The 13482-nt window shown below is 31.8% G+C and overlaps 3 protein-coding genes across 5 annotated transcripts; 1 reads left to right on the top strand and 2 right to left on the bottom strand.

Moving 5' to 3' along the window:
• Positions 1-3639: 3639 nt before the first annotated feature.
• On the top strand, positions 3640-5187 carry LOC129297467 (lysine-rich arabinogalactan protein 19-like; the record flags this gene model as incomplete). The annotated part of the gene is made up of 2 exons (XM_054935805.1): positions 3640-4719; positions 4874-5187. Coding segments are annotated over 2 exons (1185 nt in total), but the record flags the coding sequence as incomplete, so codon positions are not given.
• LOC129297465 (uncharacterized) lies at positions 5135-8634 on the bottom strand. Of its 3 annotated transcripts, none has more exons than XM_054935804.1 (4): positions 8453-8634; positions 8268-8382; positions 7756-7884; positions 5135-5342 (listed from the first exon to the last, which is right to left on the bottom strand). In XM_054935804.1, the coding sequence occupies exons 1-4, from the start codon at positions 8611-8613 to the stop codon at positions 5319-5321; spliced, it is 429 nt and encodes a 142-aa protein (XP_054791779.1). In that variant the 5' UTR covers positions 8614-8634; the 3' UTR covers positions 5135-5318. The 3 variants fall into 3 exon arrangements, with proteins under 3 accessions (XP_054791779.1, XP_054791777.1, XP_054791778.1); XM_054935802.1 differs by having other exon boundaries at positions 5135-5349; XM_054935803.1 differs by having other exon boundaries at positions 5135-6912.
• Positions 8635-10908: 2274 nt separating this feature from the next.
• Positions 10909-13090, bottom strand: LOC129297468 (uncharacterized). The gene is made up of 2 exons (XM_054935806.1): positions 12705-13090; positions 10909-10924 (listed from the first exon to the last, which is right to left on the bottom strand). The coding sequence occupies exons 1-2, from the start codon at positions 13088-13090 to the stop codon at positions 10909-10911; spliced, it is 402 nt and encodes a 133-aa protein (XP_054791781.1).
• Positions 13091-13482: the final 392 nt, after the last annotated feature.

A 13482-nucleotide genomic window follows, 5' to 3' on the forward strand; every position in this document is an offset into this window, starting at 1 on the left:
AAATATTTTATAAATTGGAATGGAAGGAGTAAAACTTAAGAGACTAATATATAATTTAAGAAAACATAAAAGATTAAATTGATGAAAGTTAAATTTCAAAGACCAAATCAATAATTGGAATAAATTTAAAAAAAACTAAAAGTAAAAGTTTCATTCTTTCAATAAAAATTTAAGGAAAAATTACATATAGGACCCACAAAAAATAATTTATTATCAAAATTTCATGAAATTCATAAAATACTATCAAGTCTCAAATCTTATACATTTATAACTTGTCAAAGAGTATTTACAATTGAGCAACAGACATTTATAACTTATAAAAGAAAATAATAACTTGTAAATAATAAATTGTAAATGTCCTTTCTCAAGTTGAAATTGTGCAAGATTTAGAACTTGAAAATATTTTATGAATTTTATAGGACTTTTTGATAATAAATTTTCTTTTATGAAATCTAGATGTAATTTTTCTAAAATTTAAGAGAAAATTACATATAGATTTCCTAAAGTTAACTTATTTAAAAATAAGTCATATGAAACCCACTACTATATCCTTTTAGACTTGAGTGTAATTTAAAATTAGGATAAAAAGTTAATAATCCTTATTAAATACACACACATTATATTAGTCAAATAATTTACAATTACTTCATCAATAATTTTTTTTTATATACAACTTCATCAATAATTTACAATTGTAACTTCAACCTTTAACAATTATGACTTCATATATTCAATAATTAAATTGATCAGTTTGATTATTAGATATATAAAATTACAGTTGTAAAAATTTAAAGCTATAGTTATAAATTGCTAATGAAATAGGTGTAAATTAATTATTTAATTAATGTAATATATGTTTTATAAGGGTCTTATTGTCTTTGCAATTTAATTTCAAATTACACTCAAATTCTAAGGGACCTAATTATGATTTTTAAATTTTGTGAGATTTATTTGTGAATAAGCCTACTTCCCAAGACTTATATGTAATTTTTTCAAAAATTTAATGATATAAATTATAAGTAATGTAAAAAATACTTATCTCTTCTTGTAAATAGAGCTTAAGAGAATAAATGACAATTACTTACCTCACGATTATTGAGAAACTTGATTAAAATTAATTTTTCTCATTAAATATGTTTCAAATTAAATTTCCCCCCAAATTTTCCTTTAGTAATTAATGTTTCTATTATCTCTTATTGTTTCCCAAAATAAGCATTAAATGACAAGTAGAGGCACTTGTGAAGATAAACATTTGATTAGAAATGACTTATATTTTATACTCTAGGCCTTTTTTTTTTATAGGTTAAATGATATTTTTGCCTCTCAATTATTTACTCTAGAGTGTTTGGCATTATCAACTTATGAGGTGCAATTTACTCTTCAACAGTAAAAACGATGCATTAGGCACTTGGCATTGAAAAAGTTAATTTAATCTTTAGTTGACTGAAAAATTACAAAAAAAAACCTGAAATATTACAAAAATAATATATAAAATTATAACCAAGCATCGTATAAAAAAAATAACATCAAGTAAATTTTTAAAACAATGGTTGGTCAAAATCGTAGGTAAGAAATAATATTTGCACTTTTTTTTTATATACTTAGAAGACTTAATTTATATTAATTTTTTATTAGGCATTTATGTATAATTTTATGAATATTTTTTGTAATTTTTGAGAATTTTCTTTTATAATTTTTTCAGATAAAGTTAACTTTTTTAATGTCAACAGTGTATCATTTTTAAATGTTAAAAGACAAAATTATACCATATATAAATTTAAAATAGTAGACCCTCTTAAGTGAATAATGAGGGGCAAAAATATTCACAATTTTTTTTTTGAAAAAATACTAACTTATATTGAGGACTAAAATATTTGGATTCCACTTTTGCAAGCCGAAAGAACGTTCAGAAAACATACCTTTGTCTTAACTGATGTTTAGTTTACTTTTCATGCTTAGCTTTTGAAACAAAAAACATGAATGAAAAGCCAGTTTTGTAAACGGAAATCGCACTAACTTCTAACTTTTTTAAACATTAGTTTAGTTTGACAATGTCCATTCTGCAAATTTCAAATCAAACAAACATTTATAAAAGCCTTGGAAAACTATATTCTTAGCAAATTGTAAATAGAATGAGTTGTAGAAAACTGTATTGTTAGTTCAGCTTCATGCAAACGTATGCGAAAAGTTATAACACACACACACACACACATGCACTATTGAAGATCCTCACACAACATCAACAAATCTTATACCATTAGATTAGGTTGAATATATGAATTGTACGAAATCACCATATTCTATCAACAAATAAAATGTTAGGAGGGAGGACACAGAACTAAACATATATAATCCCTATGGCTTTTCAGGACTCCCGGCGCATATACGAGATACTTAGTTTGTTAAGATCACATTTAGCTGGTTAATGACTTGTAGGGTCTTATATGAAGGTGGTCTTATTATAGATTAGGCCTGTGTGGAGTTTTAGCAATTGGGTTACTCACCCTGCTACCCCGTGTGGCTTGTGTAGCACCCTGAGGGTTTATAGATTGTATCTCCATGATTTTTTTTTTTTCGTTTTTTTAACCCAAAAAAGAGTTCCTAACGATTTCAGACCCAAAGGGGGAAAAAGAAGAGTCGGACCAAATGCATTATAATAATGTCAAAAGAAAAAAAAAAAAAGAAGAAGAAGAAGAAAGAAAAAGAAAAGAACAGAGCACAAACTACACATCATTAACGCCCTCTATCCTTTTCAAGTTCTCAGAGCCTTATTGTACGAAAGCCCGAACCATTTTTACTTCAATTATTTCTTCTTTTTTTTCCCCTTCTGGTTTTTCATGACTGGATCTACAAGCTAACCTAACGTGGGTTGCTAAAAGCCACAGCCAACTTTACTGATGGTATCTATAAAATGACTCTGGCAGTGTGTATAATTAAGTACAGATATGACCTCAAAATCCAATTGGTATTCTGAACCATCAGACATTAACAGATAATCATAGAGCAAGTACTCAAATATGGCATATATAGGTCATACGTAAAAATAATAGGTAAACTTGTGCTGTCAACATGCAACCTAACTTGTTTAGTGTCTTCCCTTTTCGTGTCAACCTTCTCCCTTCTCTTTAATTGTCACACTTCACAAAATCTTCACCCGCAAATCTTATGCTGAAAAATGGTTTCCGGGTTAATTGGGTTTTCAGGTCAGCCCACTCTAATAAGCTACCCATAACTGGGATGACACAACTGAGCATCTCAACCTTTAATAAGATTTTGAATGTTACATCTCAGTCCATTCTTCGTTAGATCAACGATAAAGCAATCAAATGAAGGTTACATCTCTCCTTCCAGCATATTACTCAAATGGAACATTTCAACCTTCTAAGCTTTTGATAGACCATAAATAGGAATCTAACCTGTCTTGCGAAATCCATCCTGTCATGGCTGAAATGTTCTGGGCATTGGCTTTGGCTTGCCTCTGCTGGCCTCTGGCCCTCAGCAATGCCCAAGCACCAGAATCTACACCCGCAAAATTACCAACCAAAACACCAGCAGCACCTTCTAACTTGCCAACTAGAGTTCCTGCTGCAAGGCCGACCTCTTCAGCCGCACCAGTATCAGCCATGAAACCCCCTGTTGTGGCAGCAACACCATCCACTTCTTGGACCACCAGCAGCAACCCAGCCACCTGCAACCTCCAAAGTGCCAGCTGCAAGGCCTGCCTCCTCTGCTGCACCATTAGCAGCTGCAAAAGCTCCAGCTGTGGCAGCAACACCATCCACTTCTAGTAAACCACCAGCAGCAACACAGCCACCTGCAACCTCCAAAGTGCCAACTGCAAGGCCTGCCTCCTCAGCTGCACCATTAGCAGCTGAAAAAGCCCCTGTTGTGGCTGTTAGACCTACCACTTCTGCTGCACCACAAGTGGCTGCAAAAGCCCCTATTACAGCTGCAAGGCCCGCCTTGTCTGCTGCACCGCTGGTGGCTGCAAAACCCCCCGTTGTGGCTGCAAGGCCTGCCTTGTCTGCTGCACCGCTGTTGGCTGCAAAACCCCCCATTGCGGCTGCAAGGCCGCCCTTGGCTGTTGCACCGTTAGTGGCTGCAAAACCGCCCATTCTGGCAGTAACCCCTTCCACTTCAAGCAAACCACCAACAGCAACTCCCACATCTGCACCTGTAAAACCCCCAGCACCCAAGGTTACACCAGCTATCAGCCCAAAAGCCCCAACCCCTAAAATTCCACCACCACAACCACCAAAAAGTCCACCCGTAGCAACTCCCATACTGCCACCACCATTAACACCATCACCAGTTGCTTTACCACCACTATTGCCACCTCCAACAATATCCCCAACACCAGACCAGACACCTCCAGCACCAGCACCAGCAAAGAAAAAACCAGCACCAGCTCCTGCACCCAAAAAGAAAGCACCAATACCATCACCTGTTCCTTCACCATTGATGGCCACACCAGCACTAGCCCCAGCACCAGTGGTGGAGACACCAGCCCCAGCACCTGAAGAAGACGTACCAGAACCACCTCCCCACAGGCACAGGAGAAGGAAGAAAAGTCATAAACACAAGCACAAGAGACACCAAGCACTCAGTCCAGCGCTTGCACCCACAACTATCCGGAGTCCCCCAGCACCACCAACAAGTACAAGTACAACGACTGTGGATTCAGAAGAAGACACAGCACCAGCTCCAAGCCCAAATTCAGTTAGTTATTTATCTGTTAAATATCATTACAAATATATTTTCAACTGTTGAGAGTTGATTGAACGCTTTACAATATGAAGTATTTAGTTCTATCTGTTGACACTCATCAGCTTCACATTATTTTAACTACATTTTCTACATTTTTAATTCACAGAATGGGGCAACATCATACAATCAACAGGTGGGCAAGTCGAGAATATGGGCATCAACGGGACTTGCTACTGCCATTTTCCTTGCCATCACTGGCTTCATCTGCTAGCACTCTCGTATCCAAGGATTCAATCAAAAGTGCTATTTGGCTTGCAAAATATGAAGCGAAGAGAACCAATAATGAAATGCTACAACTAAAGGACATGATGGTGTTATTTCATTCTTTTTTCTTTTATTTTTTAATGTGTGTATTTTTGCTTGGAAATATTTTTCAAAATATTTGCTTGGATATAATAATGAATATAAATTTTCAAATCATCTAAATAACTTGGATAAGTTATAAAGAAGATTACAACATCCAGAATTATCGCATTAAACTTGATCAATTTCGGAGTCCAGCTTGGTTTTCTCCCGGAAATCATACTCTGTGATGAGGCCAAGATTGTCAACTAATTTGTGATGCTGAAGACATCCTGCACACTAATAAGGTCCACTTCAAATTATTCACAAGAGGATGAATACTTCCACTATATTTATATCAACAAATTATGGCCATAAATTATCAAGCAATTCATAAATAATCAGTATAGCCAATGTAAATATAACTTTCTTTACAACAAAGGAAAAAGTAAGGGCATTGGAGAATTTTCTCAGGAGGCACAAATTTGTGTTACACTTTATTACGTTTCAAATGGGTGCCTCGGTGTTTGGATCAATTATGTACATGGCATAGCAACCACTGAAAAATTGATGCACCAATAAAGGTGGCCTTCAATTTCAAATTCATGCAAATGTAAAGGGGGAAAATAGTAATAAAAAAAAAAGATTCTAAAGCCAGTGATTTGACCCCCTTCCTTTGTTGCTAAAGGGGGCAAAGTTGCCAAAGATCAGTGTCAGATTACCAATAAACATATAAAAAAGAATTTAATTGTTTGCAAACATCAGGAAAATGAAGATTAAGCTTAAGCGTACAGGTTAGCAAGCAACCAGCATAATTGCTTTATATTTTATAGGGTAAAGGTGCAAATTTAGCCATGAATTATTTTCTGAGAACCACTAGTTAGCTTGTACTATAAGGTGGTGAAAAAAAATCATAAACTGTAACAAATGGAGCGACCACAGCCTTCTGTCCATTTTATCTAACATCCGTTCTCTTTCTCTCAATCTATCTCTCTCTAACTGCTTCATCTCTACCTCTCTTTCTCTCAGTCCATCTCTCTCACAAGCTCACATGGTCCTGAACACTGGGTTTAGAGTCATAAATGAGGTGATTTTGCAAAGCGGAACCAACAAGTTAAAAAAAAGAAAAAGAATGCCCAGTGAGGCTATTGTGCACCACGGCAGACTAAAGGTAGGCTGTAGCATTTTCCTATAGAGGCTACTCCACCATGGAACCAAGTAATTCAAGTACGGTTTTGATCAAACTTGGTGGAAAGCCAACCCAATGATTGCTGTGTCTCTGCAAGTTTCAAGAAATTTTTATGATTTTTATTGAGCATCAGTTTCTTGGGAGAGTGAGAGTGAATAGGTTAATTTGCGCATAGATGAGACTGCAGGAAAGTGATAATGCAACTTAAAGTGTAAGAACAGAATGGGAGTAACCTCTAAAAGCCCTAAATTATCTTAAAATTACAGAAGAACACACCATGCACATATGCTCCGTCCTCTCAAAAACACAATTGGGCATGACAGTTAGTAGAGAACCTTGGAAGTGGCATTGAAGCATGGGTAGTGAATTTCAGTTGAGACGAGCATGTGGCGCTTGCCATAGATGATGAGAGCCCTGTGATTGTAGGTGACATTGAAGGGCTTGAAAAAAGCCGCAATTGTTACCTCATAGTGAATTGATAGACACATACAAATGAAATAGAGTGATCCTTGCCGAAAAGCTTCTCTTTGATGAGGCACAAGTCTGATCTCCATGTTTAAGCTTCAAGTATCTTTGCCTCTCTATTTCTCTCTCCGGGTCTCTTTGTTTTCTTTTTCCTCAAAAACGTGCAGTTTTCCAGAGACAAAGAAGAAGAGCCAATTCGAACAAAGGGACTAGTCGAACAAATAAAAACTTGCCACATGTCAATATTTTTGGCACAAAAAAAAATTTAACAGTCAACATTTTTCAGAATTAACAGTAGGCTGTGGATGCTCTGTTTTCTATGGTTGATAATTTTTTTCACCACCTCATAGTATAGGCTACCTGGTGTTTTTCGAAAAATAGTTCGTGACTAAATTTGCATTTTTATCCTATTTATATCCCACAAGTTTCCCCCTCCTATTTCATACACACTTGGTGGATATTATTGTTTGAAAACAAACAATTAATTAAACAAGTTTTGCTTGAAATCATGATATTTAGCATATGACCTGCCAAGTGCCAACCATGATGAAACCCCGCATCCATAACATTGTAAAGGTCAAGAAAACTGCATTTTTTATTTGCATGATTTAAAATTGCCAAGAAGACTTATCAGCTCTAAATTCATTTCCCTTCAAATCATATTTATTGTTTTCTCCAAAAGAAGCTAAGCAATTTTCAATACTTGAAAAGATGCAGAAATTCAGCTTCTTTCAATTTTATGTTGTATTTGCTGTTGAAAATATATACTATCAGCTGACAGCGGTAACAGAAGCCTTTTACCAGGACAACTATATGTTACTGTTTCTCGCATGAGTCCTATCAATTAGCATTATAATGGACCTTTAAAACTAAAGTATTCTCATCTTCTTCAATAGATTCATAGGACAACCACCCATGATAAAAGAGTAATTTGAGGGGAAAACATGGAATTTTGCAGCTTTTAGATCATAATATGTAATTTAATATTTAATATAAAGCTTATCCTATTCTGCATGTATGTTGCGAATCAAGAGTCAAGAGTTAATAAATACCTGAACAAAAATGACACCCCTTTCATAGGCTAATCGGTTTACAAGTCTCCTTGTTCTTTCACCACACAAGTTGCAAGTAAATTCTACAAGCATGCTTCTTCTTGGCAGCTTTAAGTCAATAGTAGCACCCTAAATATTGGACATAAAAGTTATTATAGTTTTTTTTTTTTTAATGCATGGGCACTACCGATAGGTTCAATGCAATGTCAAGGGAAAGCAGACATTAATATCAGGAGATAAAAGATGCACTTGTGGAAGAAAAAATTCCGGGTCTGAAAAATGTGCTCCAATTTCAATGCTTGAACTATTCTCCATGATAAAAAAACAAAACCTAAAGCTCAGAATGATTGTCACACAAGTTATTCAACTGAAAGTAAACAATTTAGAACTATACTAATAATTTTCACCGTTTAATGACAATATAATTTAACGAAGAATGAACTATAATCCAACAGGTACAACAACAATTTTATATTTGTTTTCCCAACAAAATATTAACCAAATTCACAAACCACTTCAGAAATATCTGATTCTGGTTCCGGGCCTGCCGCAGAATCACCATCCACCAATCCACGGACCTTAAAAACCTGACGGGAGACCACCCTTGTTGAACTCGAAAATTTCAACCTGAAAGCAATAAATTTAGTCTAGCAGAACAAACCCTAGAAAAAGGGATGGGATGGGGTTAGACAGGAACCTGTTGTTGCAAACTCTGACGGAAGGAGATTTTAGCCCAGAAATTGAAACTGGCTTGAAGATCTTGCAGTGGTGCGAGTGAGAAAGTGGCGATTTTCTGTCCGTGGAGCAGGAGAAAGAAGCGATGGTTGAAGGAAAACGGTAGAATGCGCTTGCCGCCATTCTTCTTTTTTTTCTTTTTTCTTTTTTCTTCTGTGGCACGGGACTAATATCCCATTCCTAATATAGCAAAAATTAAAAGGAAAAACAACAATTATAACTTCATAAAAACATTAATAACAATATAGGCCTTGAATTATTGAAATTTTAATTACAAATCATTATTCTTATTTATAATAAATTATTTTTTATTGAATGACTTAAAATTTATAATAAATTCTTAAATATTTTTTGTTAATTTTTTAAGTGATAATAAAAAAAAACTATATGTAGGTCTCATAGAATAAAGTTTAATATTAAGAAATTCCATAAATTTAATAAAATACTCTCAAGTTTTAGATCTTATACATTGACAATTTGATTAAAGGCATTTTAAAATTAGACAATAGCTATTTATAACTTATAAACAAAAATGATAACTTGTAATAGAAAGTTATAAATGATTATTATCCAATTGTCAATGTCTTTAATCATATTGTCAATACGCAACATTCGAGATTTGAGATTATTTTATTAAATTTATAGAACCTCTGGATAATAAACTTTTTTTCTATAAGACTTGAATGTTGTTTCTCCTAATAAAAAGTTACAAGTGATTGACTTGTTATTTGTAATTTACTTTAGTAAAGTTTCAAATGACACTACAAATAATTTCCAATGTATTTAGTAGATTTCTTAAGATATTTATTTAAATATATTGACAGCAAAATAATCATAAATTATTGGCTTGTGATTCATAATTAATTTTCATAAATTCTCGACTAACATTAGAAATAATCTCAAGTGTATTTACTTGATTTCTCAAGTAATCTATCTATATATTGATAGCAAAAAAAAAAAAAAATCATGATTCACAACTTACACTCATAGATTCTCAACTAGTATTACAAATAATTATAAATGTATTTAGTAAAATTTTCAATTAACTGTTCAAATTTTTTAATTGTAAGTAAGGACCATATTTATTATTGAAATTTAAATGTTTTAGAGTTTATAATTATCATTAATATTTTTATAAGGTTTCTAATTAGCATTTTCCCAAATTAGTGAAACATTTTTATTTTCACATAAATTTATTTTAGGCTAAAGTATACCTTTTTTAAATTTTATATAAGGTTTCAAATTGTTCCTTTAATTTTTTAAACTATCTTTTTAATTTTTAGCCCTAATATCATTATCTTATGCTAATGATTATTGTTTTAAAAAAATTAAAATTAATATATCAGATTTTAAAAATATTTTGCTGATATTTAAAAGTTTTATATTGTGATAAAATTAAAGATTAAAGGATTAAAAAATAATTTATAAAATAAAAAGGATAAAATGAAATTCTGTATAAAGTTAAAGGTTTTAACCTTTATTTTAATTTTCCCAGATTTGATTAATTACTTTTCTAATTCAAAATTACAAAATATAATTTAACCTGATGTAAATTAATCAGTGAATTTAAGGTAGTGAAATATTTGATACTAATTTTATAAAGCATTGATCAAATGATAAAAACACTCATAAAATTTTCTCATAAAAGTACCATCCTTCACTTAATAATATAGGGTGTCTCTGGTAGAAAACTTTATAAATATTTTTGCATTTTAATGCTCAAATATTTCTACTTTGCATTCATTACAAAATTTAAATATGCATTGCAATTGCTGATCTTTTTTTTTTAATGTAAGGTGCTAATAATTAATTTTTTTAGTGTAGTTGAAGCTCATTATCATTTGTGCATTATGTAACACCCTAAATTTTAACACTTATTTTTTATAAATTAATAATTTGATAAATTATTTTAATAATTTTAAACTCTTACCATGCTAGAAAAAAAAATTATAAAAACATTTCAGAAATAGTCTATTGTGATAAAAAAGGTCTATCATGATATAAAAATTCAAACATAATAAATTTACTTTATCATAATAATAAAGAAAAGCAATCATTAACCTATTATAATTTCAAAGCCATAGTCAATTGAGCAACATTTAACAAATCATGTTTTTACTCTAGATACCCAACTTGGGCCCTAAATTATACTTTTTCAAATACCAATAACCACCAAAAACTATCACATAAGGCAGACTTGATTGAAATGTTGCTCCACAGATTTTCAGGGCCATGAGAGATAAATAGAATTCTCTTAGCATATAAAGTACAATAATGAATAAAGTCTACATGCTCAAATATATATATATATATATATATATCCATTCTAGATTGGCATAATATACATCATTAATGAAAATAAAGAGGCTGAAACAGAAAATGGTGTCTCATACATTAAATTATGCCTCAGGCACTTCTTCAGGCAGACTTGCTCCTGAAAAATTAATAACCACGGGGAATGAGATTTAAAAGTCTTAGTAACCAAATATTAATATGTAATAATGTACATGAAGTAGTTAATCATGCGATTGCTAAGTGGGCCCAAAACAACAATCCAAGTGATAACTTAAATTAGTATGACTACACTTTATATCCCTCCTTACACCATACTTGGATGCCAAGTCACCCGACTAAAGGTGAGTTGGACTAATCTACAAGCCACACATTAGTTCTAATGAGGGCTTACCACATGATAACTCAACCAAATAAAAATTTTTATTGAATAATTTTTAATATACTCCGACCAGTCATGCATTAATAACAGCTGAACAAAAATCATTTGACACATTTTTATATAAACCAAACAATTTATCTCATGTTTTCAGCAGTGCCATTTTCACAAAATATTTGTAATATAAATTTAACCCACTTGACAATTATTTTCAAACAAAAATATACATTATATATTTTCTCAACAAAAATTAATATTTTTCTAACAAAACAAACACACAATTAATCACACACACACTGTCACACATTAATAATGGTTATTTCATATCTTGGATAACAATTTTTTTTATATCAGAACTCTTTTACCATATGGACAACACAATCTACACAGCCATTTAATAATATATGTATAACATTAATTCATGATACTAAATATTAATTTTTTTTATTAAAATTAATAAATAATTCCAATTAAATAGTTAGAAAGTTTAGGCCTAATCTAGATATTAATACTAATTCAAAATTTATGCCTGGTTTAATTTTTTAAATTATTTTATGAAATTCTCAAACCTCAATAGACTATACCTTAGTTTTAAATCAATCATAATACTAAGATTTCATCAATTTATTTTCCTAAAATTCGTACAAAAATAAATTAAAAATTTAAAAATTATCATCAAGCCTCAAATCACCATTTCATAGCCTCATAAATATTTATTTATACTCAAATGAATATCTAATAATCAAAAACCTATCCCAACATTTTAGATCTAACATAAACTCAATCATATAAGTCTAGAGTTTAACTCAAAAATTTTTTAAGCTAAGTTTCAAACTTAAAGAAATATTCTATAGTATTTATTATACCTCTAACAACCTCAACATTTATTTTTGAATCATCATAACTCGTATTAACTATCCTATAAAAAAATCTTAAATCAAAGAAATCTTGAAATATGAAACTCATTTTGTACACCTTAATAATCTGAAAATTTAGAACCTTATGTGAATAAAATGAACAGTGCTGTGCAGAAGTTAAAATGGAAAGAGAAAAAAGAGAAGAAAGCTGTGCACAGAAAATGAGAAGGAAATGAGGGTTTTTATAATAGGACACAGGTTTCATAGTCATTTATTACTTAATATTTATTATTATATTATTAACAAAATCTTTCAAACAAAGGGGAGCAATTTCAACATGAAGGAGAAATTTCAACTAAGGAAGAAAAAAAAATTTCCAACCACTTCAGTGGCTTGACTTTCCTTATATATATTAATTATATTTAAATAAACATCTCTTGTATAATTCTGAGCCTAAATTTGATCTACATTTGAATGCCTATATATGTGATTAACTCTAAATAATATTGAATATAAATTTATTTATTCTAAATCTAAAACAATATGAATTCCTAAATTTGAATACTCAACAAAAACTCAAATTTCACAATTTATTTGTTATATAAAGATCAGGATGTTACATCTCTCTCTTCCTTTTTAAAATTTTATCTCCAAAATTTGGAGTCAAAAGCTTAAACATTACTTACCTATGTAAATAAATGTGGATAATCCCTTCTAAATTATCCTCAATCTCCCAGGTAGCATCATCTGGGGTTGTGCCTTTCCAAATCACTTTCACGAGTTGGATGGCCTTATTGCACAATTGCTTATCCTTAACATCCTCTATCCATTCTGGTTCGGATCTAAAGGTCAAATTCTCGTTGAATTTGACCTCTTTCGGTTGAATCACATAAGACAGGGTAGGGTTGTATTTCTTCAATTGGGACATGTAGAACACATTGTGAATGCCTGCAATCTGTGGTGGTAGGGCAACTCTACAGGGTACTGGTCTAATTCGCTCTATAATTTCATAAGAACCCATAAATTTAGCCGTTAACTTCTTTTTTTTAATAGCTTTATCGATGCCTGCCATCGGAGAAACCTTTTTAAAATTATACGGTCTCCTACATCAAATTGTAAAGGCCTTCTCCTCTTATTGGCATAAACTCTTCTGTTGACTTTAAGTGAAGAGCAACCTTTGCTTAATCATTGTAATTTTTTGAGTAGTGTACTCTATAATATTTGGCCCAAGAGGCTCCTTTTGTTCAATTCGATCCAACATAAGGGTGATATGCATTTCCTCTCATATAATGCCTCATAAGGCACCATCCCAATGCTAGAGAATGATAGCTATTATTGCAAATAAATTCTACTAATGGGAGATGGGCTTCCCAACCATCGACTAACTTGATTGCATAGGCCCTCACCATTATCCTTCAAAGTTTGATTGTCTTCTTTGTTTGTTCATTATTTTAAGGATGGTGT

Source organism: Prosopis cineraria, unplaced genomic scaffold, assembly GCF_029017545.1.
Source record: "Prosopis cineraria cultivar Desert tree isolate PC_DT_omini unplaced genomic scaffold, ASM2901754v1 PC534, whole genome shotgun sequence".
Classification (NCBI taxonomy): Eukaryota; Viridiplantae; Streptophyta; class Magnoliopsida; order Fabales; family Fabaceae; genus Prosopis; species Prosopis cineraria.